This window comes from Letharia columbiana, assembly GCF_014066305.1.
Source record: "Letharia columbiana isolate WasteWater2 chromosome Unknown Sc0000006_s0, whole genome shotgun sequence".
Classification (NCBI taxonomy): domain Eukaryota; kingdom Fungi; phylum Ascomycota; class Lecanoromycetes; order Lecanorales; family Parmeliaceae; genus Letharia; species Letharia columbiana.
In genome coordinates this window covers 831,677-857,375 of record NW_023501042.1, presented here as the reverse complement: position 1 = coordinate 857,375, position 25,699 = coordinate 831,677, and the positions used below count along the sequence as shown (strand labels likewise).

The 25,699-nt window shown below is 51.7% G+C and overlaps 13 protein-coding genes across 13 annotated transcripts; 7 read left to right on the top strand and 6 right to left on the bottom strand.

Moving 5' to 3' along the window:
• Positions 1-871: 871 nt before the first annotated feature.
• On the top strand, positions 872-1,942 carry HO173_002950 (uncharacterized protein; the record flags this gene model as incomplete). The annotated part of the gene is made up of 1 exon (XM_037304881.1): positions 872-1,942. One exon carries the CDS (start codon positions 872-874, stop codon positions 1,940-1,942), a length of 1,071 nt encoding a protein of 356 aa, XP_037168374.1.
• A 557-nt stretch (positions 1,943-2,499) lies between these two features.
• Positions 2,500-2,985, top strand: HO173_002949 (uncharacterized protein; the record flags this gene model as incomplete). The annotated part of the gene is made up of 1 exon (XM_037304880.1): positions 2,500-2,985. One exon carries the CDS (start codon positions 2,500-2,502, stop codon positions 2,983-2,985), a length of 486 nt encoding a protein of 161 aa, XP_037168373.1.
• Positions 2,986-4,391: 1,406 nt separating this feature from the next.
• On the top strand, positions 4,392-7,596 carry HO173_002948 (uncharacterized protein; the record flags this gene model as incomplete). Its single annotated transcript, XM_037304879.1, has 2 exons — positions 4,392-4,578; positions 4,634-7,596. The coding sequence occupies 2 exons, from the start codon at positions 4,392-4,394 to the stop codon at positions 7,594-7,596; spliced, it is 3,150 nt and encodes a 1,049-aa protein (XP_037168372.1).
• A 611-nt stretch (positions 7,597-8,207) lies between these two features.
• On the bottom strand, positions 8,208-11,169 carry HO173_002947 (uncharacterized protein; the record flags this gene model as incomplete). Its single annotated transcript, XM_037304878.1, has 2 exons — positions 8,208-11,012; positions 11,068-11,169. The coding sequence occupies 2 exons, from the start codon at positions 11,167-11,169 to the stop codon at positions 8,208-8,210; spliced, it is 2,907 nt and encodes a 968-aa protein (XP_037168371.1).
• An 841-nt stretch (positions 11,170-12,010) lies between these two features.
• HO173_002946 (uncharacterized protein) lies at positions 12,011-12,686 on the bottom strand (the record flags this gene model as incomplete). The annotated part of the gene is made up of 2 exons (XM_037304877.1): positions 12,011-12,478; positions 12,534-12,686. 2 exons carry the CDS (start codon positions 12,684-12,686, stop codon positions 12,011-12,013), a joined length of 621 nt encoding a protein of 206 aa, XP_037168370.1.
• A 410-nt stretch (positions 12,687-13,096) lies between these two features.
• Positions 13,097-15,347, top strand: HO173_002945 (uncharacterized protein; the record flags this gene model as incomplete). Its single annotated transcript, XM_037304876.1, has 2 exons — positions 13,097-13,134; positions 13,202-15,347. The coding sequence occupies 2 exons, from the start codon at positions 13,097-13,099 to the stop codon at positions 15,345-15,347; spliced, it is 2,184 nt and encodes a 727-aa protein (XP_037168369.1).
• An 833-nt stretch (positions 15,348-16,180) lies between these two features.
• HO173_002944 (uncharacterized protein) lies at positions 16,181-17,758 on the bottom strand (the record flags this gene model as incomplete). The annotated part of the gene is made up of 1 exon (XM_037304875.1): positions 16,181-17,758. One exon carries the CDS (start codon positions 17,756-17,758, stop codon positions 16,181-16,183), a length of 1,578 nt encoding a protein of 525 aa, XP_037168368.1.
• Positions 17,759-19,583: 1,825 nt separating this feature from the next.
• On the bottom strand, positions 19,584-21,283 carry HO173_002943 (uncharacterized protein; the record flags this gene model as incomplete). Its single annotated transcript, XM_037304874.1, has 2 exons — positions 19,584-20,592; positions 20,640-21,283. The coding sequence occupies 2 exons, from the start codon at positions 21,281-21,283 to the stop codon at positions 19,584-19,586; spliced, it is 1,653 nt and encodes a 550-aa protein (XP_037168367.1).
• Positions 21,284-21,623: 340 nt separating this feature from the next.
• HO173_002942 (uncharacterized protein) lies at positions 21,624-22,142 on the top strand (the record flags this gene model as incomplete). Its single annotated transcript, XM_037304873.1, has 1 exon — positions 21,624-22,142. The coding sequence occupies one exon, from the start codon at positions 21,624-21,626 to the stop codon at positions 22,140-22,142; it is 519 nt and encodes a 172-aa protein (XP_037168366.1).
• Positions 22,143-22,407: 265 nt separating this feature from the next.
• Positions 22,408-22,713, top strand: HO173_002941 (uncharacterized protein; the record flags this gene model as incomplete). The annotated part of the gene is made up of 2 exons (XM_037304872.1): positions 22,408-22,460; positions 22,548-22,713. The coding sequence occupies 2 exons, from the start codon at positions 22,408-22,410 to the stop codon at positions 22,711-22,713; spliced, it is 219 nt and encodes a 72-aa protein (XP_037168365.1).
• A 74-nt stretch (positions 22,714-22,787) lies between these two features.
• HO173_002940 (uncharacterized protein) lies at positions 22,788-24,227 on the top strand (the record flags this gene model as incomplete). Its single annotated transcript, XM_037304871.1, has 1 exon — positions 22,788-24,227. One exon carries the CDS (start codon positions 22,788-22,790, stop codon positions 24,225-24,227), a length of 1,440 nt encoding a protein of 479 aa, XP_037168364.1.
• Positions 24,228-24,758: 531 nt separating this feature from the next.
• HO173_002939 (uncharacterized protein) lies at positions 24,759-25,082 on the bottom strand (the record flags this gene model as incomplete). The annotated part of the gene is made up of 1 exon (XM_037304870.1): positions 24,759-25,082. One exon carries the CDS (start codon positions 25,080-25,082, stop codon positions 24,759-24,761), a length of 324 nt encoding a protein of 107 aa, XP_037168363.1.
• Positions 25,083-25,095: 13 nt separating this feature from the next.
• Positions 25,096-25,311, bottom strand: HO173_002938 (uncharacterized protein; the record flags this gene model as incomplete). Its single annotated transcript, XM_037304869.1, has 1 exon — positions 25,096-25,311. One exon carries the CDS (start codon positions 25,309-25,311, stop codon positions 25,096-25,098), a length of 216 nt encoding a protein of 71 aa, XP_037168362.1.
• Between the last annotated feature and the right edge of the window lie 388 nt (positions 25,312-25,699).

The following is a 25,699-nucleotide window of genomic DNA, read 5'->3' as shown; positions in this document are numbered from 1 at the left end:
TTTTCCAGTTGCTCAGAGAGACCGAGATACCAGATTGAGAGGCCGGAGTGGAGGAGCGGATGATCTTTTGATCGTCGTGCTGGAGAGTCTTATCATTACGAGTCAGCTTGCACAAGTGCTTGCCAAGTTCTGAGTCTGGCTTCGGCAGGCAGTCTATGATCTAGGTGCGCCGATGATCAGATACAAATTTGATAGAATGGAATACCAAATCTATTCCACCAATTGTCGGTGCATATGATCCATCAGCACATCTCATGATGATCATGTGCGCATCTTTGTCCTTCCTCCCTTTCCAATCCCCAGACATGTGTGACTCTATGAACTCAAACCCCGTTTCTCTTCCCTTTCATCTCCCCTCCCTTCATCCATTCCTTCTTCATTCCATAGCATGGCCACTTCTCCCTCCATGACCCATGATTCTGCTCCATTAGACTCCATTCTTATCATCGGGGCAGGCGTCTTTGGACGTAAGTATCAGAACATATTTGGAACTCCCCTTCCCTGTCGCCTTTCCAGCTGACTTCTCATAGTATCGACAACCCTCTCCCTGCTCGCCTCCGGCTACGCCCACACCACAATCACCCTCCTAGATCCCTATCTCCCCACGTTCGACACCCTACCCCCGTCCCCGTCCCCGTCCCCGTCCCCATCCCCGTCCCCGTCCCCGTCCGCCCCACCACAAAACCCACACGCCGCCTCCATCGATTCCTCCCGCATCATCCGCCCCGATTACGCTCTGCCACCGTACGCAAAACTCGCCTCTCGGGCCCAGAGCGAATGGAGGAGAGGATACGGCGGAGAGGGGGGTGTACAGTGAGAGTGGTGTTATACTGTCGGCGGAGAAGGGGGGGGCGAGTATGTGGGGAGCGCGATGGGCAATGCGGAGGTTCTGGGCTATAGGGTTGAGGGGTTGGGGAGCAAGGGGAGTGTGCGGCGGGTGTTGGGGACGGGCGGGGAAGGTGGGGAGAGCGGGTATGTGAATTGGGGGAGTGGATGGGCTGACGCTGGGAGAGCTATGGATCGGTGTGTGAGAATGGCGATGGAGGTGGCGAGGGAGAGGATGGGGACGGAGGGGAGGGAAAGGGGACGGGTGGTGTTCAAGAGGGGGAGGGCGAGGAGGTTGATCTTTCGAGATGGCGAGGGAGAGGGGAAGAGGAGGGTCGTTGGCGCTGCGTTGGACGACGGCTTCGAAGTCCTCGCGGACCTCACCATCGTCGCCGCCGGCGCCTGGAGCGGTGCCCTGGTCGATCTTCGCGGAAGGGCGGAAGCCCGCGGGCAAGTCCTGGCTTACATCTCCCTCACCGATGAAGAGAGGGAAAGACTGAAGGACATGCCTGTCGTTCTGAACCTCAGCACAGGCATGTTTGCAATCCCGCCGATAGACAACGCGTCTGCCCCACCGCCCGGTCAGGAGACGAGGCCGAGAGATTGGGTGCTCAAGGTTGCGAGACATGCTTTTGGATATGCGAATCCGACGGTGGTGGCGCCTGAGGGGGACGATATCGTCATCAGCTTGCCTGCAACGAGATTTTCTCCCATACCAGCAGAAGGAGAGGAAGCATGCCGTTCCTTTTTGCAAAAGACGATCCCCTGGCTCGGCGACCGCCCCTTCGGCAGCACGAGGATATGCTGGTACACGGATACTCCGACTGGTGATTTTCTGATCGATTACCATCCGGAATACGAGGGGCTTTTTCTTGCTACGGGTGGTAGTGGACATGGGTTCAAGTTTTTACCTGTGCTGGGGGATAAGATCGTCGCTGCGGTTCAGGGAGCTTTGGAGGACGAGTTGGCGGGGCTGTGGAGGTGGCCGAGGGAGAAAGTGCTGCCGTTCAGGGGGTGTGAGGATGGGAGTCGGATGGGCGATAGGGATATGGTTCTGGAGGAGGAATGGGCAAAGGGGAAGAGGAAGGGAGAGAGGGTGAGGAGTAGTAGGCTATGATGGCCTTCAAGGGGCCGATCATTGAGACTTCAGCCTGCAGGTCCACCACACCATCGATCTTGCCTGACAGCTTGACGACGTGCATGCGGGCATGACGGACCGAGAGCTGAGTGATTCTCAAGCCAGCGCGTGTGTCCTGAGTATACTGATGGGCCTTGAGATCTGGTATTCGGTTTTTTCGGGACGGACGAGTTATTAGTATGGCGAGCCTGTGTTCCTTTCTCTGGCAAAGCATTTGGAACGAAAGTGCAGCCACACATAGGACGCAAGAGCGATTCAAAACCGAGTGCTGGATCCCGACCCAAAGGCCTGTCAATGGCCTCAATTTTTAGGCCGGTGCGCTCAATCAAGTACATCTTCCGTCAGGTCCGATGACATCTCACAGGACTCGAGGTCGAAACGTACTCTACGTTTCAAAGATATCATTCACGCAAAGCCGAGTCACTTGTCGGCTAGCTAACTCCATGACTCATTACTTTGTGCTGATCATCTACTTACGGAGTTGTGATCTCTTTGGGAGGACTCGTTGACGAACGCTCAAAGTTGGCCCGGACCATATGACTCAAACGTACTGCATTCGTCTCCTGATCTATCCAGCAGGTGGAGCAATCACCCCACCCTTGACTCCCTACGGGCTACGACAACCCAGAATTCCCTACCGTCGTCGTCGTCTCCTCGAGCCACGGCTCGACCAGATATTTCCTCAGGCCGGGTTGGTGGAGAGACAGATCGACGTCGGAAACGCCAGCTCGTGCTTTGCTGTCACTCTGCCGTTCAAGCAACAAGACGTCTCTCGGAATCTTTTCGAACACGCTATCGATCAGGCTCGGAGGCGATGGGCTTGGTTTACGACATCTCGAGAGCTGGACGCCGGAAGGGGCACTGAGTTTGGGAGTCTGGGGTACCTTCTGGGGGAAATACGCCAGCAGATTTTCAAGGTGGTACTCGGGTGGTTCACGTCGTTGTCCTTACCTGACCTAACCGCTGCCGATACCAACCCCTCTCCGGCTGGTGCGGCTATCGTTACCAACGTTGGGACTTGAGTTCGACGACTTCTTCTTATCCAACACTATTCTCAAATTCGAAAGCTCCGAGGGACTCCAAGATTTCCTTTTAACAGTCGTCAAACTTTCATCTAACAAAGGTACGGCGCATCGTCGTCAGCATTTGGGTTCCTTGCGGCTGTCGTTCTCGTCGTCTGCTCATAAACTGGAGGAATGGCTGGAAGACGACGTGCTTGCAGTTACCGGCGTCGCTGCAACATGTCAGCTTTGAGTTGGACTACAATCGACCTGAAACTCGTGCGAGAAGCTGCAGACGACGGGGCGACACAAGGCTATTGAAAGACACCAAGGCGGCAGCAACTCTTGTTGAGGTCTTGAGCAAAGGGATAATGAGGAGTGCTCCGGGGGCATTGGTGGAGATGAATGAGAATGACAGGAAAAGGTTGCTTCCAAAACATTTCGAACTCTTCGATGCTGCGGTGAATGACGTTGAGAGATGACCGGGGAAGTTTAACGAGGATACTGTTGCTCATAATGACAGGTTGAAGAAGGAGGAATCTGGATATGGCTTGCTCAACAAAGGGAACCGCCAAAGCATGGCACGCGGTGGCAGCGTTAGCGATCACCGCCCTGCACGTTGAACGGAGGTATTCATGCTCCAGTTGCAAGCATATAATCAGCAAGAAATACTGACTGCAAGTGCCCTTCTCCATAAGACGTGAGCAGGCAAGAAAGAGTGCGACCCTCGGAGCCTTCAGCTTGAGCTCTTTTCGTACAGTTTCGTCAGCAATTTGACAGTCAAGCTCTTTTGGAGTGCCTTGGGTACGCTGCGAATTGTGTTTAGTATCATTAGAATACCGATCAACTGTGCTGTCACAATTGCAGAAAGCCAGCGATATACACAGCAAGTTTCTCAGCTTTCGCGAAACCCTTTGGTCTTTTGCCAACGATGTCCCCCTTTAGCTTTAGTCAAGGCATGGTTTAAGACATCGAAATCTTGCTGGAATAATTATAGTAAGTCTCTCCCTGCGTCCTGGTGCTTAGTATCAATCCCACCAGGAGAACAGCGTCTGATGTCGTTGCACATTTCTTTGGTAAAATCCCAGCCCAATTTTAGAGGTCCTGCGGAAGCCATGAATGCTACTGTTTAGTGAGAGGTAATCCGTCCACTTGTTAGAGATGGAGAAACCAGTATCTAAAAGTACTTTATGCAACCGCACGAATTTACCCTTCGCCTCGCACCCTTAGGCACGAGCGCCGATGCGCCCTTGCAGCGTCGCACGCCAAGATGGCGCTTAGTAAGCAGATCTCAAAATAGTGAGCGGCTATCCTCGCAAGATCAATCGTTGTTGATATCATGACCGACTATTCTTCCAATTCATTCGCCAATGCATTACTTTCCTCTGCGCGCATACCCTGTATAAATAGCTATCTATTTCTGCGCAATGGCACCCAATGAACCCGAGAGTCCAAGCAAGAAGAGAAAGCAGCCTGTTAATGGAGTGAAACGCGATCAGCCTTTGTTCGCTCAACGCAGACCCAATCGTTCATTGCAACAGCCGCCCGACTTTCTCACGGACAGTCTCAACACTTCATACATCCCTAGTCCTAGCCCACCGAAGAGCCCAACACGTCAAGATGTGCGCGCAAGGCCTAGACAGACGTTAGATTAATTCGAGGTCACTAGCAGCTGCTTTCAAAGCTACACCAAGGGTCAATGACGAGAACAGACCACCCTCTTCCTCTTCCTCTGATCACAAGCGCTCTTTTCAGGCACTGAATCCACGCCCAACGCAGAACGTATCTGGCCCAAATCAAAAGTCATCCAGCAAGCCAGCGCAAAGTCCTGTACCCGCGCGAACACCCAGTCCGTTGAGAGGACGGGCCCTTTCAGTCACATCGCCTGCTGCCTCTGAGTCGTCTCCGCCTCGTGGGTACGCTGAGGCCTACCAGCGCATTGTTGAAGAAGAGAACCTGGCACAGGAAGAATCAGTAGAGGACATGGAGGACATCACCGGATATGATTTCAATGAGCAAGATAGATCGCAAGATCTTGATCGTATGCGACTGCAGAGGATACAACACTCTGCATCTCCTGTATCTTTGAGGGCTTCTCGAAGAGCTTCACCAGGAGGCGCTCTCGGAGGGGGCGCACAAGCTGAGGTTGACGACAAGGAGAACATCGGGCATGACTCAGATGGTGAATCAAGCGCATCCTACATGGAGAACGTCACGGACACATCTATGGATAGCGGGTCGTCTCAGTACGCCAAAGATCTACAGAGGGTCCAAGGTGCATTGAACAGTGGAAAGAAGGCGTTCAGCAAAGCGAGGGTTGGAGATAGAGTCGGACTCACTATAGACAATCTGCAGCGCAAAGGAAGCAACGATTCTCTGGGAAGCGCGTTCAGTGCCGGGAGTCTGAGCAACAGAGGCTCTGACCCATCCGTCAACGTGCCCAAGGCCTGGGGAAGGAAAGCAAAGCCGGGGAAGGATTGGCTCAGCCGAATCAACAGCAGAAGTGGCAAGCTTACTGGTGATGTGCCCAAGCGTCATTCCTCTGGAGATCAAATTATCGCAGAGAATCAAAAACGTGAATGGGCGGAACCAATTGACGAGTGGATCTCAACCGCAGCTGAGGTCCCTTTACCCTCTGTGGAGGGTTCTTCGCAGACAGCCTTATCGTCTCAAGGCTCGACACCTACGACAGCAGTCCAGCGGAGTACCTCTTTGGACCGAAGAAGGCAGTGGGAGGTCAATGATGATGAGTTTACTGGACGATCCTTTCAGGTGTCTGATAGTCCACCAATTCGGATTCGAAGTGTTGCTCTTGATCGCATCCGAGAGCGAGAAATAGAGAGCGTCGAGAAGAGAGCGGTAACAACAAGCAGACTGGGCGAATTGCGCAAGATGTCATCCGCAGAAAGCCCGCGAAGAAGGATAGGGTTTGAAGTGATTCAGGGAGATGACAGTCGTGGTTTGAGTGAAGGTTCTCCACAAAGACATGCATCTGGCAAGTCCACTCTAGAGTCAGAGCAGCTGGATCCAGACGAAGACAACACTCCAGACCTTAACCCAGATGACACAGGAGAAGCTATTCCGGATACCCCTATTGTGATTTACAGAGCAAATTCCAATGGCATTGTCTCTTCGAGTGAGAAAAGTGCCAAGCAGCCCGAATCAAAAACGCAGTCGTCTCGCCAACCCAGCCATGAACGGAAGGACTCCCATGATCTTCTCAAACGGCTGGCTAGGGCGACGAGTGAAAGTCCCAGTCCCGCAAAACAGTCCAACGAGCCAGGCCAATCACCAAATCAAGAGGGCCAAGATCAAGTCCAGCAGACACCGCAGAATCACAGACCTACTAGCGACCTCAAGACACCGGTCATAACAGGTGCGTGGGTGGATCAGACCATGGACGACACGCCTCGGGTTTCGAGGGCAGATATCAATTTAAAAACGCCTCTAGTAACTGGTGCTTGGATCGACACCCCTCTACCTACTGGCGGTCGAGGCCCTCCAATGCCAACGCCATCTGACGCACAGGACGAGAAAGAACTGGGTAACGGCAAACTCGGTGCTGCAGAGCTGATACACAAACTCAGTCCCAATACTATATCTGCGCGCCCAAAATTGCAGAATCAGGCTCCTCTCAAGTACTCAGGACCTCCTTTGGCTAAATCTGCACTACAAGAAATCATCAACGACGCTCGAGCTCCAAACCGAGAAAGACAACCCAAGAAAACCTCTTCAGATTCCGAATCCGAAGAAGATCCCACCCTCCACCTCGGCGAATCCACTATCCAATCCCTCGAGGAATTAATCGCCAACGATGAAGACTTCTCCACCCTCCTCGCCCCCACGCCACCATCTCCCGAAACCGCACCGTCATCCTCCGAACCATCCCCTTCCTCCCAAGCTGTCACCACGACGTCCAGATCCTCACGTCTCTCCGACCTCCAATCATACACCCACCTCCTCTCCCGCCTCACAAACCTCGCCCCCTCCCTTCGCGCATCAAAAAAACAAATCTCCGCCCTCGAACGTACCATCTCCGCCTCTCCATCCATCCATCAAACCCAGACCGTAGCAGAGCGCGACCAAGGCGAGTGCACCGAAGGAGGCGAATTCCACGACTTCATCTGGCCCTGCCAGCGCTGCGGCTGCCCAGGCCGCATGGAGCCAGACCTGCAACCCCTTCTCGACCTCCGCGACCACATCACCTCCCTCACCATCCCCATCCCCCGCCTCTGGCGATGGCGCAGAGACGACTGGCGGCCTCGTCTCACCTGGCTCGGCGTCTTCACCCTCCTAGCATGGGCGCTGTACTGGGGCGAGATGTGGGCTCGAGCCCGCTTCTGCCATCCGATCTACGCGAGAAGCATGGTGGGTTATGGCGTCGACATCAACGCCCCCCGCCCGCCGTTCGTACTGGCGAAAGTGGTGTATAGACACACGGCTGTTGGGACCGTGATGGCGCCGTTCTATCACGTCGCGAGGATCATGGTCAAGCTGGTCGCGAGTCTGGTGGGCTATCTGGCGGGCTTCGTGGCGGGTGACGGGGCGAAGCAGCCCGCGAGTCGGGACGACAGGATCCCGAGACCGCCGTGGGGCCCGGATCTGAGGATGATGGACGATGAGTATTTGTGAGTGGGGTGTAGATCGAGTCTAGCGCGGTGTCCGTTCTTGAAGATGGATGCATATGGCCGAGGGCTGGCAATTGGATATCTAACCCGAAGTAGACATATGGAACGGGAGCGAAAGTGTTGACAAAGTGAATGAATCAATCAATGATAAACGGAGATGCACATGGTAGTCTCCGCGTTTTGCCATTAGGATCCACCATTTCCACGTCAGTTATCGATACAGTGGATTGGAGATGGGAATCGAAGAAATCTACTACTGGTGCACAAAAGCGCACATGGTTCGGCTATGGCGGTGCTGCCTCCGGATGTTTGAGTACCTATCCATAAATCACTGTCGCCGGGATACGTAGGTAGAACCAGGTCTTCATTCCAACGTATCCGTTCAGCGGCTGCGCTGGGGAATCTAGATCGTACAACCGGTGGCGGCTTTTTTTCATTTCTGCAGATACCGATGATCAATCTAGCCTCCTGCAAGCGATGCATCCAAAAAAAATACAAAACACCACCGTCGTTATCATAAGCCTCCGGGGGGGTTTTTTTTATATACGCCCAAGCCCCTGACATCGACATCCCTCTATTTACAGCACTTTTCCTTCTCCCCCGAGAACCCTTTCCTCACCTACCTCCACCTCTGTAGGCCTCATACCCCGTCTCCTCGCCCTGGGGTACCCCTATGTATCCAGTTCCGCCCGTCCTCCATCTATCTAGCCCATACTGTTGCTCATTTTCGGTAGTCCCAACGGGTTGCGCGGCGCTCAATAGATCCCGCTCGCTTTCGTTGCCGTTACTGTAGAGATTACCTCTTCCACCACTCGATTGACGAGATCGATCCCGGTAGGCTGGATGCATCTGTCGCGGTTCCTGCGGACTTTGTCTCCCCAAGTCACCTTCGGGCCCGGGACTCGACGCTCTAGAACTGGACGGAGAGCCGCCATCCCTTCCCAAAAAGGACCTGGGTGTGCTACTACGTTCTGACACAAGATCCTGAGCGCGTCCGTAAAGTTCTCCATCGCCACCATGCTCCTCGGAGAAATCTGTCCTGTCTTTAAAGTATCCAAAGTCGAGATGAGACTCTGGGACAACTTCGAACATGTTTCTCTCTTTCTGCTGCTCAGGCGCAAATCTTGCGGTTTTGCCGGGGACATCTCTGGACATGGGATCCATGGCGATGTCTGAGTAGCCCATGGGCGTTGACATGTTGTTCTCGGAATTGAGGCGGCCGCGGTAGACTTGCGCGATGACGTGTTGAGCTTTGGCGTGGACCATGGGTGTAATGAGTTTGGAGTAAAGAGCTGGGTGGCCAAACTTGGTACCGACACGATCGTTCTTGCGGGTCTTATGCCCTGCGTCCGTGAGGTGTTCGGGATCTTTGAGCGTAGCTCGAGTGTAGAATTCGTTCTGGTCGTCAAAAGTGGAGGCGCAATACAGTTTGAACCCGATGAGCAGGAGCGGAAGCGGCGCCATCACACCGATCATGACCCATGTGCCTGCGGATTTGAGGATGAGAGCGATGATGAAATCAGCGAATATGGTTGCGAAGACGAGGCGATTGAAGAGTATCCGCCAGTATTGACCACCAGATTCCGTTTTCGTGATCAGGACATAGAGTAGAAGATACTTTTTAAGCCAGTAGTCGACGGCGAAGTAAAAGGCAGTGATTGGGATGACGAGAGGTTGGACGGTGACGAAACAAAGGGCTACTGTGGCGTAGAAGAGGAAGTAATTGTAGTAGACGGCATAATCGATAGCCGGTGGGGCTGTCCATTCAATAGTTTGTCGAGGTGTGGGGCTCATGAACGTTCTGTTGAACCAGCCCCACGTAAGGTTGAGTACCTGTGCGAGGTCTGCGGCAGCGCCCAGATTGCGTTGCAGAAGCCAAGTCAACCAGAATGGCGATTCTTGGCATAGGCCGTATACCAAATGAAGCAGAAAGTCGCCTTGTTTTATTGCATCCCAGGCGCCCACATGATGCGGATTCAGGACGACCCCCTGTACGAACGTGAATATCACGGAGAACGTGGAGAAGACGACCAAATTATTGAAGACGAAGAAGGCGTATAGTTTAGTAGCGACATGACGCTCTCGAGAAGTTTTTGTTGTGTCACCAGCATGGATAGAGAGCCTTCTGAAAATGATGGGAAGTATCAGATAGACCAGAGAGGTCAACGCCGGAGAAGCGATACCTTGCACGATGGACCAGAACGTCGAGTGATTGTGGAATTCTTTCTTGAATCCTCCCCAAATATTGGCCAGGTTGCTCAAATTTGACAGGAAAATACCAATCAGCGCGTTGGGAGCAATCCAGATAAGGGTCAGAATGGCAATCCAAAAATTGTTGATAAATCGCTTCCAGTTCCTGTCCTTCTTCGATAAAGGTAGATTCTTCCAAATGAGATCGTTGGGTCTTGGGGCCATTTTGATCGTCGTGCCGTGAGGATGTTTCTTCTTCGCCGCATATGCCACGGTATGCGCGTCCTCGATCCTCTCATAACTGGCAAACCCGAAGGGCATAGGATTACGCTTGTCGATTGATTCTCGCACATGCTTGATTTCCATCTCCAGCTCGCTGATTCGATCAGTAAGATAATCAATCGCATCCACTTTCTGACCACCATTATTCTTACGGTATTTCTTGGATGGCGTTATTGTAGGGCGATTCGCTGGGAGGCTGTCTGGGTTCTTCAAATACTTCGCCAATACTCTCTCCAACTCCCTGACTGCCTGGTCGTGCTCTTCAATTAATTCTGGAAGCTCCTTCACATTGCGAGCTATTGCTGCTCGAGGTAAACCACTTGTCTGTTCCACCTCATCTGTCAAGCGTAAGATACCCTCGTCAGTCCGTGAGGCTGTGGAAATATCCGTGAGCATCAGGGTCCGCGAATGCAGCGCTGTTAGGTATTCAGCGCTCTCGAAATACTGCCTTCTCAATCGTGTGACTGCCGCATAGTTTCGCCACAGAAAGAAAGCCACGATGATGTTGATTGCCCAGGCACAGACAACATGAACCCATAAAGCTGGCCCTGCGACATACTGGGGAGTACTGAGGGTTAAGAAGCCGTGACTGACCACTCCGTGTACATTCTTTTTGCTACTGATGACGTTGGCTGGTAGCAAGATGGCAATCGCGACGATTGTCACCAAGGTGAATATATTCCTGCACATTTTCGTGAACCGTAGGAATACTGCAGCATCAAGCCCAACCTTTTCTACAAGCTCTGCTTCCTTTATTGAAGCAACCGGCCAGAACCAGGCAAACATGCCTTTCCCAATCCGCGGCGGAGCATGCTTGTCATCTGCATATTTCAACTTTGGGGCGTAGACGACCGAATTATGAGGTCGCATTATAGAGAAGGCGAGAGTGATCAGAATCATTGTTCCCACGGAGTATCCCAAGGCGGAAAAGACGGCGATTTGGTGAAACTAGGTGCGATTGTAAGTAAAGATGGCTTTTGCACAGGGACGTTCAAAAGCTTACAGTGTTGGAAAAAGGGTCTGCAACTAAACACAAGAGCTGCTGAGCTCCCTTCAACTGCGCGCAGTCTTGGCCATCTACCGTCCCAGCTGTTGGGTCTGACATTGTTGCGGCAGGGGAGGTTCGACTTTTCGAGGCTCGTTTGGTATGGAAGGAAGTTCGGGAAGTCAGACAGACACGACGATCAGGTCACATGAAGCTCAAGCAAGACATGAAGACTCTCAGACCGTTTGAGAGCGATGACAGCTCTCCTCAAGTCCGGTGTTGGATCTTGGCAACGGCTTGGATGCTGTAGGACTGAGAAGCTGGTTTGGCGGTGAATGCAATTGATGAGGACAGTCAAAGCAAATTGAATCAAAGAAAGGTCTTGTATAGAGGGTATACAGTGATGACAAAGATTAAGCGAATGATAGGGTGCAAGACAAAAGATTGAAGATGTTGCAAGGATTTCCATTGTTGTCTCACAGGTTATTCGGAAGCTAAGAAAGTCAGGCCCTTTTACTACTGTGCTATAAATATCCTGTTCGCTCCTTGTGAGTCTGTGACATCGCGGAGGAGCCCGCTCGTAAAATTTGAACAGAGTAATTATTCTTTCAGTGAATACGAGTAGTGGAGAACACGCTATGCATCATGGGCATCCTATCCTCATCAGGACTGAAAAATTGCAAACATTCCTACTCCCGTAAATACTGCCCAGAAGAGCTACTTTTACAATATCCTTGGCACACGACCCAGAATGTTCACTCTCCTTGAGTCCTTGTCACGCGACGACCCTCCGAGTTGACCTCGATGGGACTTCTCTTCCACTATAGCACGGGCCTCACTATCTATCCGCTGACTCATTTGGGAGCCTGAAGTCATAGATGCGTTGTGCGGAAAAGGATCCACGCGTGCTTCGATGCATGCCAACAAACGGGCGCTCAGCTGTTGTGTTGATGGTGAACAGCTATGCCTGGCTGGTCTCCTGTGCTTTCACGCTCACGGTTCTGACTACCGCCTCTCCGCCTTTGACCCGTATTGCCACTTGAAAGTCGCCTAACGCCTTCAACCTATCTCCTTCGATGCCGTTATCTTGATGCCCCAACTCATCATCCTCATCTTGGACAATGGCTATATCTTCTGCCCCGATTACGACCCTTGCTCCTCCCGATTTTTCTGCCAGGACTGCCTTTATCGATTCCGCCATATCTGCCGTGGACACAGAACCAAATATAGTGATCAATTGAGGCTGGGAGGGTTTCGGCAAAGGCACTGACGCCGCCTCAAGTTCTGCAGCGGCTGAGCTGGTGGCTCTTCTTGATCGGCTGGGCGGTTGATGAATGGGGGCTTCCGGCTCAGGGGCGCTTATGGGAGTCCTGTAAAATATGAGACTTGGGGGCAAGGATGCCTCTATGATTTCTGAAGCTCGTTGTGGCTGCTTTCATTGTCAGTCTCCGCCATCGCTCAGAAATAGCGTAGGAAACGCGTACTGCCAGGAGGTTTGTCTGGACCTCGACCACTCTCTCCTTCTCCGGCATCTTCTCCATTGGAGCCGGCTCCTCCTTCGGCTCCATGCCGAACGTAAAGTCTCGCTCGGCGACTAGACTCTGTGGCTTTAGACCTTGTAATTTAGACGTGGTCATATATTCCGCCTTTTGCCTCGGATACCAAGTGTTTCGCATACGACCCGGCTCAACAGGGCAGATGGAACCTACAATCACAACTATCAGTACACCGACTGACAATTACAGCACGTTGTGCGTCACCCTTTCGCCCAAAGCCTTTGATATCCTCCAATAGCTTCACATTGATTGTAGTTGGTAGTTTCGTAGACTTCTTCTTCCCTCGCAATTGCCGGTGAAAAGGAAACCATAACTGCGAGATGTCGCCTCCCGCTATCCACCGTATACATGATGAGCATAGATTAGATCTGTTGGGAATCGAAAGCGCAGCCATGATAGTTGATACGGGTTAGTAAAGAATGAGGAAGGAATTAAAAGCTTTGGCTTGATCTCTCAGAATCTGGAGCTAGTCTCAGCCCTACGAAGATGAGATGCGGCATGCGGAGAGAAAGAATATCGCCAGCAGCAAGTAAACCCGCCATTTCACGCATTTGCAGGTAATTGCAAACATACAAGCGCATCTAATCGCAACACAGGAAGCACGCTGCAGCAATTCCGAAGCAGGAACGCCCTTTGCCCTCGCCATACGAAGCCACCCTTAACAGGCAACCCCCACTCTGTTGGAGACTATTCTCGCTCCGTCTACTTTACCCGGCCCTCTGTTTGACCGCCGGCATAAAGACCCTCAGGCGCCGCATATTCTATCACTCCCAGAAGCCTATCCTTAGAAAGAAGTTTCCGGTCAGACCTCCCAGCTATGGCGAAGCGATAGCATACATGATGCCCGACAGACCACTCACCGTCCTCACCTACGCTGCGAGCGCCTCACTCGCCGCAGTCGCTCTTGTCTATTTCTTCAACCCCAACTACCTCATCGATAGTGACTCATCCACGAGCTCAGCGAGCACCCGCAAGAAGGGTATCGTAGGCTTGTTCAATCCAGCCAACGACTGCTTCATCAATTCCATCCTTCAGTCCCTAGCTGGTCTTGGCGATCTACGACTTTACTTGATACGAGAAATACATCGAAGGGAACTGGGAGGTCCCGAAGTTTACGCTGCAGTACCTCTCGTGGATAGCAATGGCAAAGAGGTGGACGGTAGGAAGCTCGCTAGCTTGCAGAGTGGCGAGGTCACACTGGGATTGAAGAACATGATCGATCGTTTGAACGAGCGGCCAATCTACAAGAAGACAATTTCCGCCGCGAACTTCATAAGAGTTCTAGAACACGCGTTTGGGACAAGAATAAGCAAATCCCAGCAGGATGCGCAGGAGCTGCTGCAGATTGTGGCCGAGAGGCTGTCAGAGGAATATCATGCTGGTCAAGAAGCCAGGAAAAGAGCCCGCACAGCACAGAACGGCGTTGTATCGAATGCGGAGTTGACACAGCCAGAAGCTTCTCCACCAAAGGAAGCCAACACTACGGATGGGGGTGCAGACACTGAGATTAATGACGCTACCACAAATGCGCCAACGACCCAGGAGCCTGTGAATGCAGACGAAATAGACCCTCTGGCAGAAGAAGAGGACGGTTTCCCACTTGAAGGTCAGACGGAAGCGCGTACAGAGTGCCAATTTTGCCATTTTGTACCTAAAGCGAGCCCGACAGGCTTCGTCATGCTCAATCTTATGGTACCACAGAAGAGCTCGACGACGCTCAACGAGTGTTTTGATGCTCACTTCAAAACGGAATTCATTGACGACTACAAGTGTGATAAATGCCGCCTCGAACATGCTGTGGAAGCCTACTCCAAAGAATACGAGCGTGCGAGGTCTGATGAGCGGAAAGCGATGATACAGACTTCAATAGAGAAGTTACGGAGAGCGTTGCAGGACGATCCTGAGAAGGCGCCAGAAGGGGTCGAACTACCAGACACAAAGCTAGCGCCCAAACGTAGGATAGCCCGTCACATCGAATTCACTACTTTCCCCAAAGTTCTCGTCGTACATTTGTCGAGATCCGTCTTCGATCCACGCAGCAGCTCAATCAAAAATTTAGCAAAAGTGACATTTCCAGAAAAATTGCCCGTAGGCGGATTGCTGAATCGAAGAATTTACAAGCTGCTAGGCATGGTCACCCACAAGGGAACTCACAATAGCGGCCACTACGAGACGTTTCGAAGACAGCATCTATATGCTCCTTACTCGACGCCACATGTGGTCAATGCATCTGGTCCATATAGTGCAACCCCCAGTCAATCTAGGTCGACATTACCAAGTCCGCAAGTATCTGCAGAATCGCCAAATCTGTCCCAGGAGACGAATGCTTCAAGTTCGAATCCAGATACCGCCGGGCGGATCTCTTCTTCATCTGCCTCACCCTCCTCGAACTCGCAATCACCACCTTCCACACGTCCATCATCAGGATCAATGAATGGGACGCACGCCCACAAAGAACCCGACGTGTCAACAGCCAAAAAACAGGCTCCAACAGGAATCGACGGTGTGAAAGACCGTCTTCTGAACCAAGAACAGAAGTCCAGACCTACCACAGCAAACACTTCCAAATCTTCGACGATGGACGTCAGCCGGTTCAAGCGCAAGAAACGACCTGTCGATCGCTGGTGGCGCATCAGCGACGACAAAGTCAAGGAGTGCAAAACTAGCGAAGTACTGTCGATGCAGAAGGAAGTTTACATGCTTTTCTATGAGGTGGAGAAGGAAGACAGCGAAAGGCGCTGATGATGGAAACTTGCCTAAAAATGAACAATCTTGGCACCCTAGTGCTTAAAGAGATGCAGACAACTTTGCAACAGCTCCACCTTCGTCGCCTTGGCGGTTTCAGGAAAAAGCCCCATTCGGCGCCATTGAATCAGCCCCCAAGCCAGATCGGGCTGCCTGACAGGCGACCGTCCTGCTCGTACTTAACGCTGCCGCAGAGTGAAGCGAAACGAAGCGAAACGAAGCGAGCCGCAGGCTGACACGCATTGAAACTCCTACCACCCTTACCCAGCTGCGACCGCAACCGTCTGGTAGATCTGGAGGCGAGTAAGAAGCCGCCGAAGACAGGGAGTCAGATGTAGGGTAATAAACCTGAACCTCCGATTTACGGCGACCTGATTTTAGGCGCAACAGATCGCCTTGGCTATGAAACAAAGAGAAACTCAGTCGTGTCTTCGATGTCTTTGTGGACGGCGAAGATGCGTGGCTGTGGTTGCTGCCTGGCATTTTGTGACATATGGAGCGTGCAGCGGGTAGAAGAGCTGGGCGCTTTCGTAATGAAAAGGCTTTTGTCCTGATTAGCTGGAAAAGGCAAGAGATTGAAGACTTCGGGTACACGTAATGTACAAAAGAGAGGGAGTGTCAGAGGTCAAATTATTTTTGCAAATGGCGTACATATGTATATATTCGCCACATGTCCGTACATAGCTCGACGACCATTGATCCTGCGAAAATTTCAGTTTTCCTGTGACACATCACCCATCACTCGGTGATTTGGCGTTGCACCCGAACAAGATTTTGAGGTTTAGTTTGCGAATGTCCAACACTTCGACAGAATGTAAATACGGCTAATATCATACTCCGACAAATGCTCCAATCCTGTGCAAATGCTCGATACGGAGATAAAAGGCATGAAGCGATGATATGCACGGTAAAAGGTTGAATGGATAGGTAAATGAAATCGCGTTTCCAGCGAGGTTCACGCCACATGGAATGCGTGACCGAGGACACATCCATGCCCCGACGCCCCCAAGTGAATGCTCCAAACCCATGGGTATGGCATCCATGCAAACTCCATCGCTATGCATGCAAGCAAGCAAACAAACAAACAAACAAAGATTAATTGAATCGTAGACCGGTGGATCAACCACCGGATCGGACCCCAAGCCCGGACCAGCCGAGCCCGGGACCCTTCCCCCGGAAAACCGCCTCCTTACCTCCCGGCCTTCATCGCCTGTCTCTCCTTGATCGAGAAGGGTTCCTCGGGGAAGACCCAGCCCCGGGTCCGCCTCGCCGACCTCTTCTCGCCCTCCTGGACGCGCTGCATCCACCCGTCCCGTCCCTCGGGCCCCGGCTTCCGCACGTGCTGCCTCGACAGCAGACCGCTGCTGCCGGGCGGCGGACCCGGCGGGCCGACGTCGATCCGGTAGCCGCGCTGGCCCTCCAACGGGGCGTCCCCGGCCAGCATGTGGAGGTACCACAGCGCCAGGCAGGCCGTCAGGCCCGTCTGCTCGCTCAGGCGGACGGGCGGCGCGAGTTCGAGGTAGCCGAAGTAGGGCTTTGCCTTCTTCGGTGCCCATGCGCACGCAGACGAGTTCGATTTCCGTCATGATGAAGCCGTAGCGGGTGTTGCTTTCGCGCAGCAGGCGGTGCAGATGGGAGAGGCCGGCGAGGTAGAGCGTTTGCTTGCTGTTCTTTTCCTTGCTCATGCTGCTGTTCCAGACCTCGTACGTCTTGACGAGGCCGACGACACGGCCACGGCCGAGCGCGTGGGTCTCATCGTTGGCGTAGGCAGAAACATAGAATGGGCCATCTTCTCTGTTGCGCTGCGGGACCATGGTGATGTAATGTTGGTGGCCTTGGCAGGTCTTGAGGGCAGCGTTGATTTTGGCGGCGTAGAATGTGGTAATGACGTCTTGAAGGCCGCGTTCGTTGGAGGGTTGGACTATTGACTGACTGCCATGTGGTTTCGGGAGCGCCGCAGCTGGAATGGGAACGTTGAGAAGGCCGGAGCTTTCTTCGCTGTAAGAGAAATCAGGAATAGCCACGATGGTGTCGAGGCTGAAGTCTTCCCAATCTACCAGATTTCGGATGTCCCACCAGCAATGCATATGGTGGCCAATGCTTGTGGAGACCTTATCAACCAGATCGACTGCTGGGTTTGGTCCTGTCAAGTACTCCATAACGGTCGTTGTCGGCCCATCGAGGCAGAGCTCGGGAGTGAGATCACGATACTCGGTCGGTACAGGGACATACAAACTCAGAAGAAGCAAAATCTGGCAAAATTGGCAGCACAGCGTTAGGACACTGAGATGGTTGGGTGAGGTAGACGGGACGAGTGCGGTAATTCGGATTGCCGTACCGTCGCAGAGAAGCAACATCCACGGCAGGGGTGGAAGTGGATCTGACATGGCCGAAGGATCTGCCAACATAGGATGAAGAAAAGGGTGCGGGAGAGCTGATCACAGAGTTCTCCGCCCAGGTGTCCACTGTCGAAGTGTTCGAGACTGGAGTAAGTGAAGAAGAACATTGCGGCGGGCTGGTCGTGCTTCGCTGAAAACCTGGCCTAGATGGTCGTGGTTGGTTTGGCGGATTACAATTCGTAGAAAAAGCTCGGCGATGTGTTTTGCCGCTAGAGACATCTTGATCAAGGCCTTGATCCCGAGTGCGGATTTTTGGGAGCAGGGTGGGCCCGCACGGGATTATAATTGGAGAACTGCTTGGTGTTGTTGCTCGACTCTTCGGTGACCCAGGCGAAGACCAAATAGAAAAATTTCCCGCTGATGAGTTGCGGCTATGCCCCGAGTGTTCGCCTTGGTCGGGCGTAGCAGGACGATATTGGTATGGTTTGAGAGAAGGCATGGCTTCCAGATTTGGAGTACTGTTGGACTTTGTTTCCAAGAGGGCAGCAGACTGCTTACGCGATGCGTGATAGTATAGGCTGGTATATCTTGCGCTGTGTATTAGTGGAGACCGGCTCCGATGTCTCGTCTATGATGAAGCAGTAGGAAACAGAAAGAATGAAAATTAAGAGATTCGTTGAGAAGGAACTGAGAGACGTTTCGTCGGAGGCTTCGTAACTCTGGAGAAGGAAAAAAGTGATAGGAGATGGAGAGGACTTGAGGGCGATACTTATCCTCGACGAACGCTCTCCATTACACCATTGGAGATGAAACATATCAGCAAGCTTCAAGAATCAACATACTGATGTTACAGATCTGAAACGTAACATCACTGGTTTGGGCGGACTACTAGGGCAGACAACAAGGCCATCATGGCCGTTGAAACATGGCATTCTGTCAAGACAGTACGATGTCGCGCGTCACGCCGTCAGTATAGTAAGTACGGGGCGGGTTCGGTCTCAAGCTATTTCTAGGGTACCGCGTCTCGCGGACGACCCTTGGTGTAGCCCCGCCATCGTACGGGTTGCCAGTTGGGCCAAAATACAGGCCTCAGTTGACGTATTAGAACTTTAGGAGGTAGCATTGGGCATAGCTCAGAAGTTACCAGCGCGAAGCGCTATCCCAGTTTAGAAGTTTTTCAAATAGCCAGGCGCCGGCCAAATATAGAGGAACAGAGGATTTCCGGGTCTTTCAGAAGGTCGCGAAGGTTTCGTGATTTTGGTGTCACCTTGACGCCCGGTGAATTGGAGCGTTGCGAGTGACTTTGGCGCGTAAAATCTGGGGCAGGTAGACACACGCGTTGATTGGTCCCAAGCTGTAGTGGCGCTAATCCCTTTTTGGCGGAACCCTTGGCGCCAGATGCAAGAACGAAAGAGTCATAACTCATCAGGCAAGAACGATTGGCTTTCCATGGAGCAACTCACCCATACGGGGCCTCAAGGACATCTGAAACTCTTCCTAGAACGAGTTTCAGTCTTCTTCCTGCTTCTGGTCATGCTCCTCCTGCTTTCTTCCCAAGCGCATCTAGCCCACTATGGACTTTGACTCGGGAAAAGATGCAAACCAAGGACTTTGGTTCAGCAGCCGAGAGCAAGCAAGCACCAAATCGATATCCGGGTCAGCGTGCTTTTACGAGCGATGCAGCTGTAGCGAAGCCAATCTTGGTATGCAGCGGTGGGAAAGTCATTTATGCACCTTGGTTTATCCACCATTGCTCTTCCTTGATATGGATGCAAGAGTGCTCCATAATGATGGGAGTGTTTGTCCTAGTAATCAGCTTCATCTCCTAGAAGAGTGTGCCGAAAGCAGGCCAGCATGTCCTTTTTCTTGAGGACAGTCGATGCGCGGCTTTGGGTCAAGTCGATGATCCAATATCCGGATCAAGGTTCTTCTCGCCCATTTCGTCCATGGTCTCTTCTACATTAGCCACCCACCACTCAGCCCAGTCAACGACTTTCTTCCCGTTACGAGCTTCCTCGGCTGCAAAGACCATAGCATGGCTTCTGATCACATCGTCCAACGTGCATCCAATATGCACTCGTTGAGCTTCAGCCACATTCATCTCCTGCGTGCGTACGGCCTCACACGCTTTTACAAATTGCTGCACAAGTCCTGCATCGCCTCCACCATGCCCTCCGCCCGGCTGATGAGGGTGATGAATTTGAGCATGTTCGGAAGCGAAATCGTAGACTCGGATGGCCTTGCTGTCGTACTCAATTTCTCCTTTGGTCCCATAGATTCGACCTCTTCTCTCGCACTGTTTCTCGGTCGAGGCTACCATATGGAACGTTGCAACTTTTGCGCCTCTCCCTCTGAGGCGGGACTCGATTCCTTTACTTCCATTCAAAGGGAGTGGAGTCTCTTCCCAGGTCATAGTCACCACCTGGTCATCGCAGACACTGTTGTCGGCTTCCCAGACGCAGCGGCCAAACCATCGTTTTCCATCGATTTCAGACTGTGGCGTGCTAGTGTCGTAGTCTCTTGCTAACTCCGCTTCCAGCATCCTCATGGCAGTGCCTTTCTCGCCTTGTCCCATCAAGTCTTCGATTTCAGGAGCAACAATGTTGACGGGCCATCCAGCTATGCCTTTCGCCAAGCGATCTTGTACGTAGATCTTCTTGGCGCTATACAAGCACTCAGGTTCAGCAGGACACGACAGACAATTGGTGGCATTCCCCGCCAAAGCAGGCTTCCGTGACCTTTTGAAGTACAACAGAGAGCCTGAGGAAGATACGCTGGAGGGAAGATGGGGCGGGTTTGTCGATGACGCTGGTGGCGAGCAGAGCAACCAGAGTAGCAGATCGATGTCATGGCACGATTTGGTAAGTAGAGAAGGACCCATTGACTCTTTGCGCCAATTGCCTCTGTCTTCTCGTCAGTCATAGCTTGTCTTGCTTAGACACATTCTCACCTGACGTAAGAATGAGAAAAGTGCCAATAGCCCACGGGCTCGGTGTGTTCGATTGACAGGACGTCTCCAATCACTTCATCTTCCAACAGCAATTGCCGAAGTAGCATATTGTGAGGACTGTAACGTAGAACATGGCCGATTGAAAAGATAGCTCGGTCAGGCTCACCCCCTGGAGGCTTCAGAGAACGATATATTCTCAAGCAGTCCTGCAGAGTAGTTGCCAATGGTTTCTCGCTCATGATATGTAGATGCAAAGGTGCGAGAGTAGTGATAATCTCGGCGTGCATCTCATCCAGTACACAGACAAAAACACCATCGACACCTTCCAGCACAGGCTCGCTCTTCTCCTTTCTGTTTCGTCTGTCCAGTTCGAAATCTAGAAATTCCTGCCAGGTTTCGAAAACCTCACCAGGTCTTGGCTCTTTTCTTCCAGAGACGTACTTTCGCCAGAACGAATGCCTCTTGCCGGTAATGGGCTCTGCTATGGCGCCAACGTAGCCATTGATGGTGTGATTCTCCGATATAGCAGTGGCATATGCATTGCCTCGAGAGCCAGCGCCAATGATGAGGAAGCTCAATGGCCGACTTTCTTGGATCAAGTCTGGAGGGATACTGCCGCCGGAATGACCGTTAACCAGAGCCATTGTCCACAATGTAAAATACCGAGCAATCAACTCATTCGCGGTATCTACACCATGATTATTGTCCTTTTTTGGGGTCCAATTTCTGAGATAATTTGTAGAAAGTACTCAGGGGCTCGTTCTTTCCTTCTGTAGATCTCACTCTCTTCCAGCGAGGTTTTCCCGGCGGATCCGCGCCGAAACATTTCTCACGCGTTTGCACTTTGCGGAGAATACAATGATCTCTTCCTTCTTAAAGTCTGCACTTCTACCAAAAAATCTAGCGTGGTGCTCGAGTCCAGCGACACAGCGAAAAATGGCTAGGATGCGTTCTAATGATCCTTTGATATTTATTGACTGCGAGATGACCGGATTGGACCCGGAGAAAGAGACAATCATGTCCATAGCATGCTTCATCACAGATGCTCAGCTGAAGCTTCAGGACGAGCAAGGCTGGGAGGCAATCATACATCACGACAAGTCTACTCTAGATCGAATGGGCGAGTGGTGCACCAAAATACATGGAGCGTCAGGCTTGACAGCAGCTTGCGTTGCATCCACTACGACCAAGGAACAGGCAGCGGAGGGTCTACTCGAATACGTCAAGAAATATGTCCCCGAAGGACGCAGAGGCTTGCTAGCTGGTAACAGCGTACATTGTGACAAGGCATTCCTCAACAAGCCTCCCTACAATAGGATCACGGACTATCTAAGCTACCGGATATTGGATGTCAGTAGTCTGAAAGAGGCTGCGAGGAGATGGGCTCCCGAGGCAGTCTTACTGGATGTGCCTTCCAAGAAACTTCTCCATCAGGCCAGAGAAGACATTTTGGAAAGCATCGAGGAAGCCAAGTACTATCGCGAGAAATGTTTCGTGAGGTGACCATTATCACAGCGCATATATACGGCCGAATAGAGCAAAGATTGACGTATTCCTGGTGATATTGATCCTTTTTCAGGTGGTGGCTTCTATCGGTCTTCGTTGGCCAAAAGCTACTGCGGCCAACCGCCCCACCGCGCGCTTTCAAGTTTCCGCCCCACTTCAACAAATTTACAGACCTCTTTTTCGATATCCATTGCACGCGCATTGAAACCTCTCATAACCCTACAACCGACCGCAAGTCACTACAGCTACACTATCCATCACAATGAGTGTTCAGACAGTTTCGTTGAAGCCCTTCACTGACCAGAAGCCTGGAACGTAAGTCGCCTCTCACAACATCAACAACAAACACACCGTCTCCGAAGCTCGCTGGTCCAATTCCCATAAAAGCTAACGTCTTTATAGGTCAGGCCTTCGGAAGAAGGTTACTGTCTTCCAACAACCCCATTACAGCGAGGCTTTCGTCACCAGTATCCTCCTCTCAATCCCCGAGGGCGTAGAAGGCAGCTTCCTCGTCATTGGGGGGGGATGGAAGATTTTACAACCCAGAGGTGGTTCAATTGATTGCTAAGATTGGTGCTGCATATGGAGTCAAGAAGATTCTGGTCGGACAAGATGGCATACTGAGCACGCCTGCCGCCAGCCATGTTATCAGGAAGCGAAAGGCTACTGGTGGAATCCTGCTCACCGCCAGTCACAACCCTGGCGGTACGTCCTCCACTCTCTTATTTTCGACCTCCAGCGAAGCACCGGCTAACATGTTGCACAGGACCCAAGGCTGACTTCGGCATCAAGTACAATCTGACAAACGGTGCCCCGGCACCCGAATCTGTCACAAACAAGATCTTCGCTACCTCCAAATCCCTCACCGAATACAAGATCGCCGATATCCCCACTGTTGACATATCGAAGATCGGAACCAAGACATACGGACCTCTGGAGGTCGAGATCATCGATTCAACAGCCGACTATGTGGAGATGCTGAAGGATATCTTCGACTTCCCTCTCATCAAGTCATTCCTGGAAAGCCACAAAGACTTCAAGACTCTCTTCGACGCTTTGAACGGTGTGACTGGGCCTTATGGTATTGCAATCTTTGAGAAGGAGCTAGGACTACCCAGCAGCAGCACCCAAAACTGCATACCCTCCCCAGACTTCGGTGGTGGTCACCCAGATCCCAATCTAGTCTATGCCCACTCTCTAGTAGAGGCTGTTGACAAGCACAACATCCAATTCGGCGCGGCTAGCGATGGAGACGGCGACCGCAACATGATCTATGGTGCCAACGCCTTTGTATCTCCTGGAGACAGCTTGGCCATCATTGCTCACTATGCCAAGCTGATTCCTTACTTTCAAAAGCAAGGAGTCTACGGTCTTGCTCGGAGTATGCCCACATCCGGAGCCATCGATCTTGTGGCCAAGAAACAAGGTTTGCAGAACTACGAAGTCCCAACTGGATGGAAATTCTTTTGTAATTTGTTCGACACCAAGAAGATGTCGATTTGCGGTGAAGAAAGTTTCGGCACAGGGAGCAACCACATTCGTGAGAAGGATGGTCTGTGGGCTGTCGTTGCCTGGTTGAACATTATCGCTGGTGTTGCAAAGGAGAAGCCTGGCGAGACACCTAGCATCGCCTCCATCCAACACGAGTTTTGGGGTATCTATGGCCGGACGTTCTTCACCCGCTACGATTATGAGGGCGTTGACAGTGACGGAGCAAACAAGGTCGTTGCGAATCTGACTGAGCTCATCACTACGAAGAAGTCTGAATTCGTTGGGTCGACCATCCAAGGACGCAAAGTGCTTGAGGCTGATGACTTCTCGTACACTGATCTGGATGGCAGTGTCAGCAAGAACCAGGGCATCTTCGTCAAGTTTGACGATGGCAGTAGAATTGTTGTCAGGTTGTCAGGAACGGGCAGCAGTGGTGCCACCATTCGACTATACGTTGAGAGACATGAGGGCGACTCATCCAAGTTCAAGTTGGACGCGCAGGACTACCTGAAGGATAACATACAACTCGCCGTCAACCTGTTGAAGCTAAAGGAATACGTGAACCGGGAAGAGCCCGACGTTAAGACTTAGGTCACTTTGAGTTTGAGTACTGTTGTTGAGGGAAGATTGTTCATAGACTTCGCCCCTTCAGTGCCCTATGAGCTTTTTCTGTCAAAAAAAAGTCAAGCAAAATCATGGCGAAAAAAAGGTTGGTCCTCAATACAGCCCAAGCGACACCACCAACACCATTGGCTGGTAAACCAGACGGTCATGATTGCTGCGGTATCCCACAAACTGACCTTCTCACTCCTGCAGTTCCTCTGGGCGTGGTATGAAATTTTAGCATCCAATCTGTCTTCATTCTTCCCTCTCTACCTCAAACATGAGATCTTTCAGGATCTGGAGTCAGCATCGCCTTTTCCAGTCTTCATCCTCCGTTCCTGATCAGATATCTAGCGACGTAGAGCGTGTCCGGTTCACCTCCTACTAAATGCAGCGTCCTAATCATCCTTTGCGATTAGTTAATGAAATGTGTGCTGCTAGTGTACCGATGGTAAGTCACACAAACAACAGGAGGCATTGTTTCCGAGCGATGGCTTCTAACTCATGATGATGCTCTAACTACTTGACCACTGGACTTGCCCCACAGTACATCTCAATGCTTCTCGAATTTGGGATACCCCTCCGTCTTTCCTGTCCAATGGCCGCTGTCTCGGCTACTCTGTACACATCAGCTTTCATGCTGCCTTTCCGTCTTCTACGATCCTCCTTCTGTATTATCCAGGCTGCTTCCCAAAAATGCAAGCGGTTCTCAACAGTGGCACCTTCGCGGATCAACCAGTGGGCAGTTTTGAACATCCACCATACGAGTCTACCGACTCGAAGAGTATCTAGCTGATCAGATGTAGCTCCTGTGGAAAGTGTTGACAGGCAGAACTTTGACATTGCAGAGGGTTATCTATTTCCGAAGGTATTCCTGTATGGGTTGACCTTTCTGAGGTTCTTTGTTCTTTGGGTCGTTCGAATTTGACACGATTGCTTTTGAACTTTGATTTCTTGGCTTTTCTCGGCTGACGTTACGCATGACTGTTCCCTTTATCAAGCGTGCGTAGAATGTCAGATGGAAGGTCGTTTTCCGTTCTGATGCTAGAAGAGAGGTTGGCTTTGATGCCATTCTCGCGAATGCAATCTGCTACAATGGATCGCGCTTTCGACTTCTAAGTTCGAGTTTGTCTAATACATTGAACAATACTCCGTATGTTCTCGATACGTCGTGTTATATCTCGTAGAAGGTCGTATGAACAATCAAATTCAAGCTTGTACTCAAGATAGGCAATTATGTCCCCCGAGGAAACTCGATTCAACGCCAGGGGTGTTGTCTTAGAAGGAACACGGCAGGAAAACGGGCAGCATTAGGAAAGAGAGATATAGATGGTTAGAAAGAACATAATTCCGAGGCAGCAAGACATCGACCGAGGCGATGAAACAGAGGCCGAATCAAGAGAAAATGGAGGGATTAAGTCGATTGGGGTCAATTGAGGACGAGCAGATACTGCTTCTCT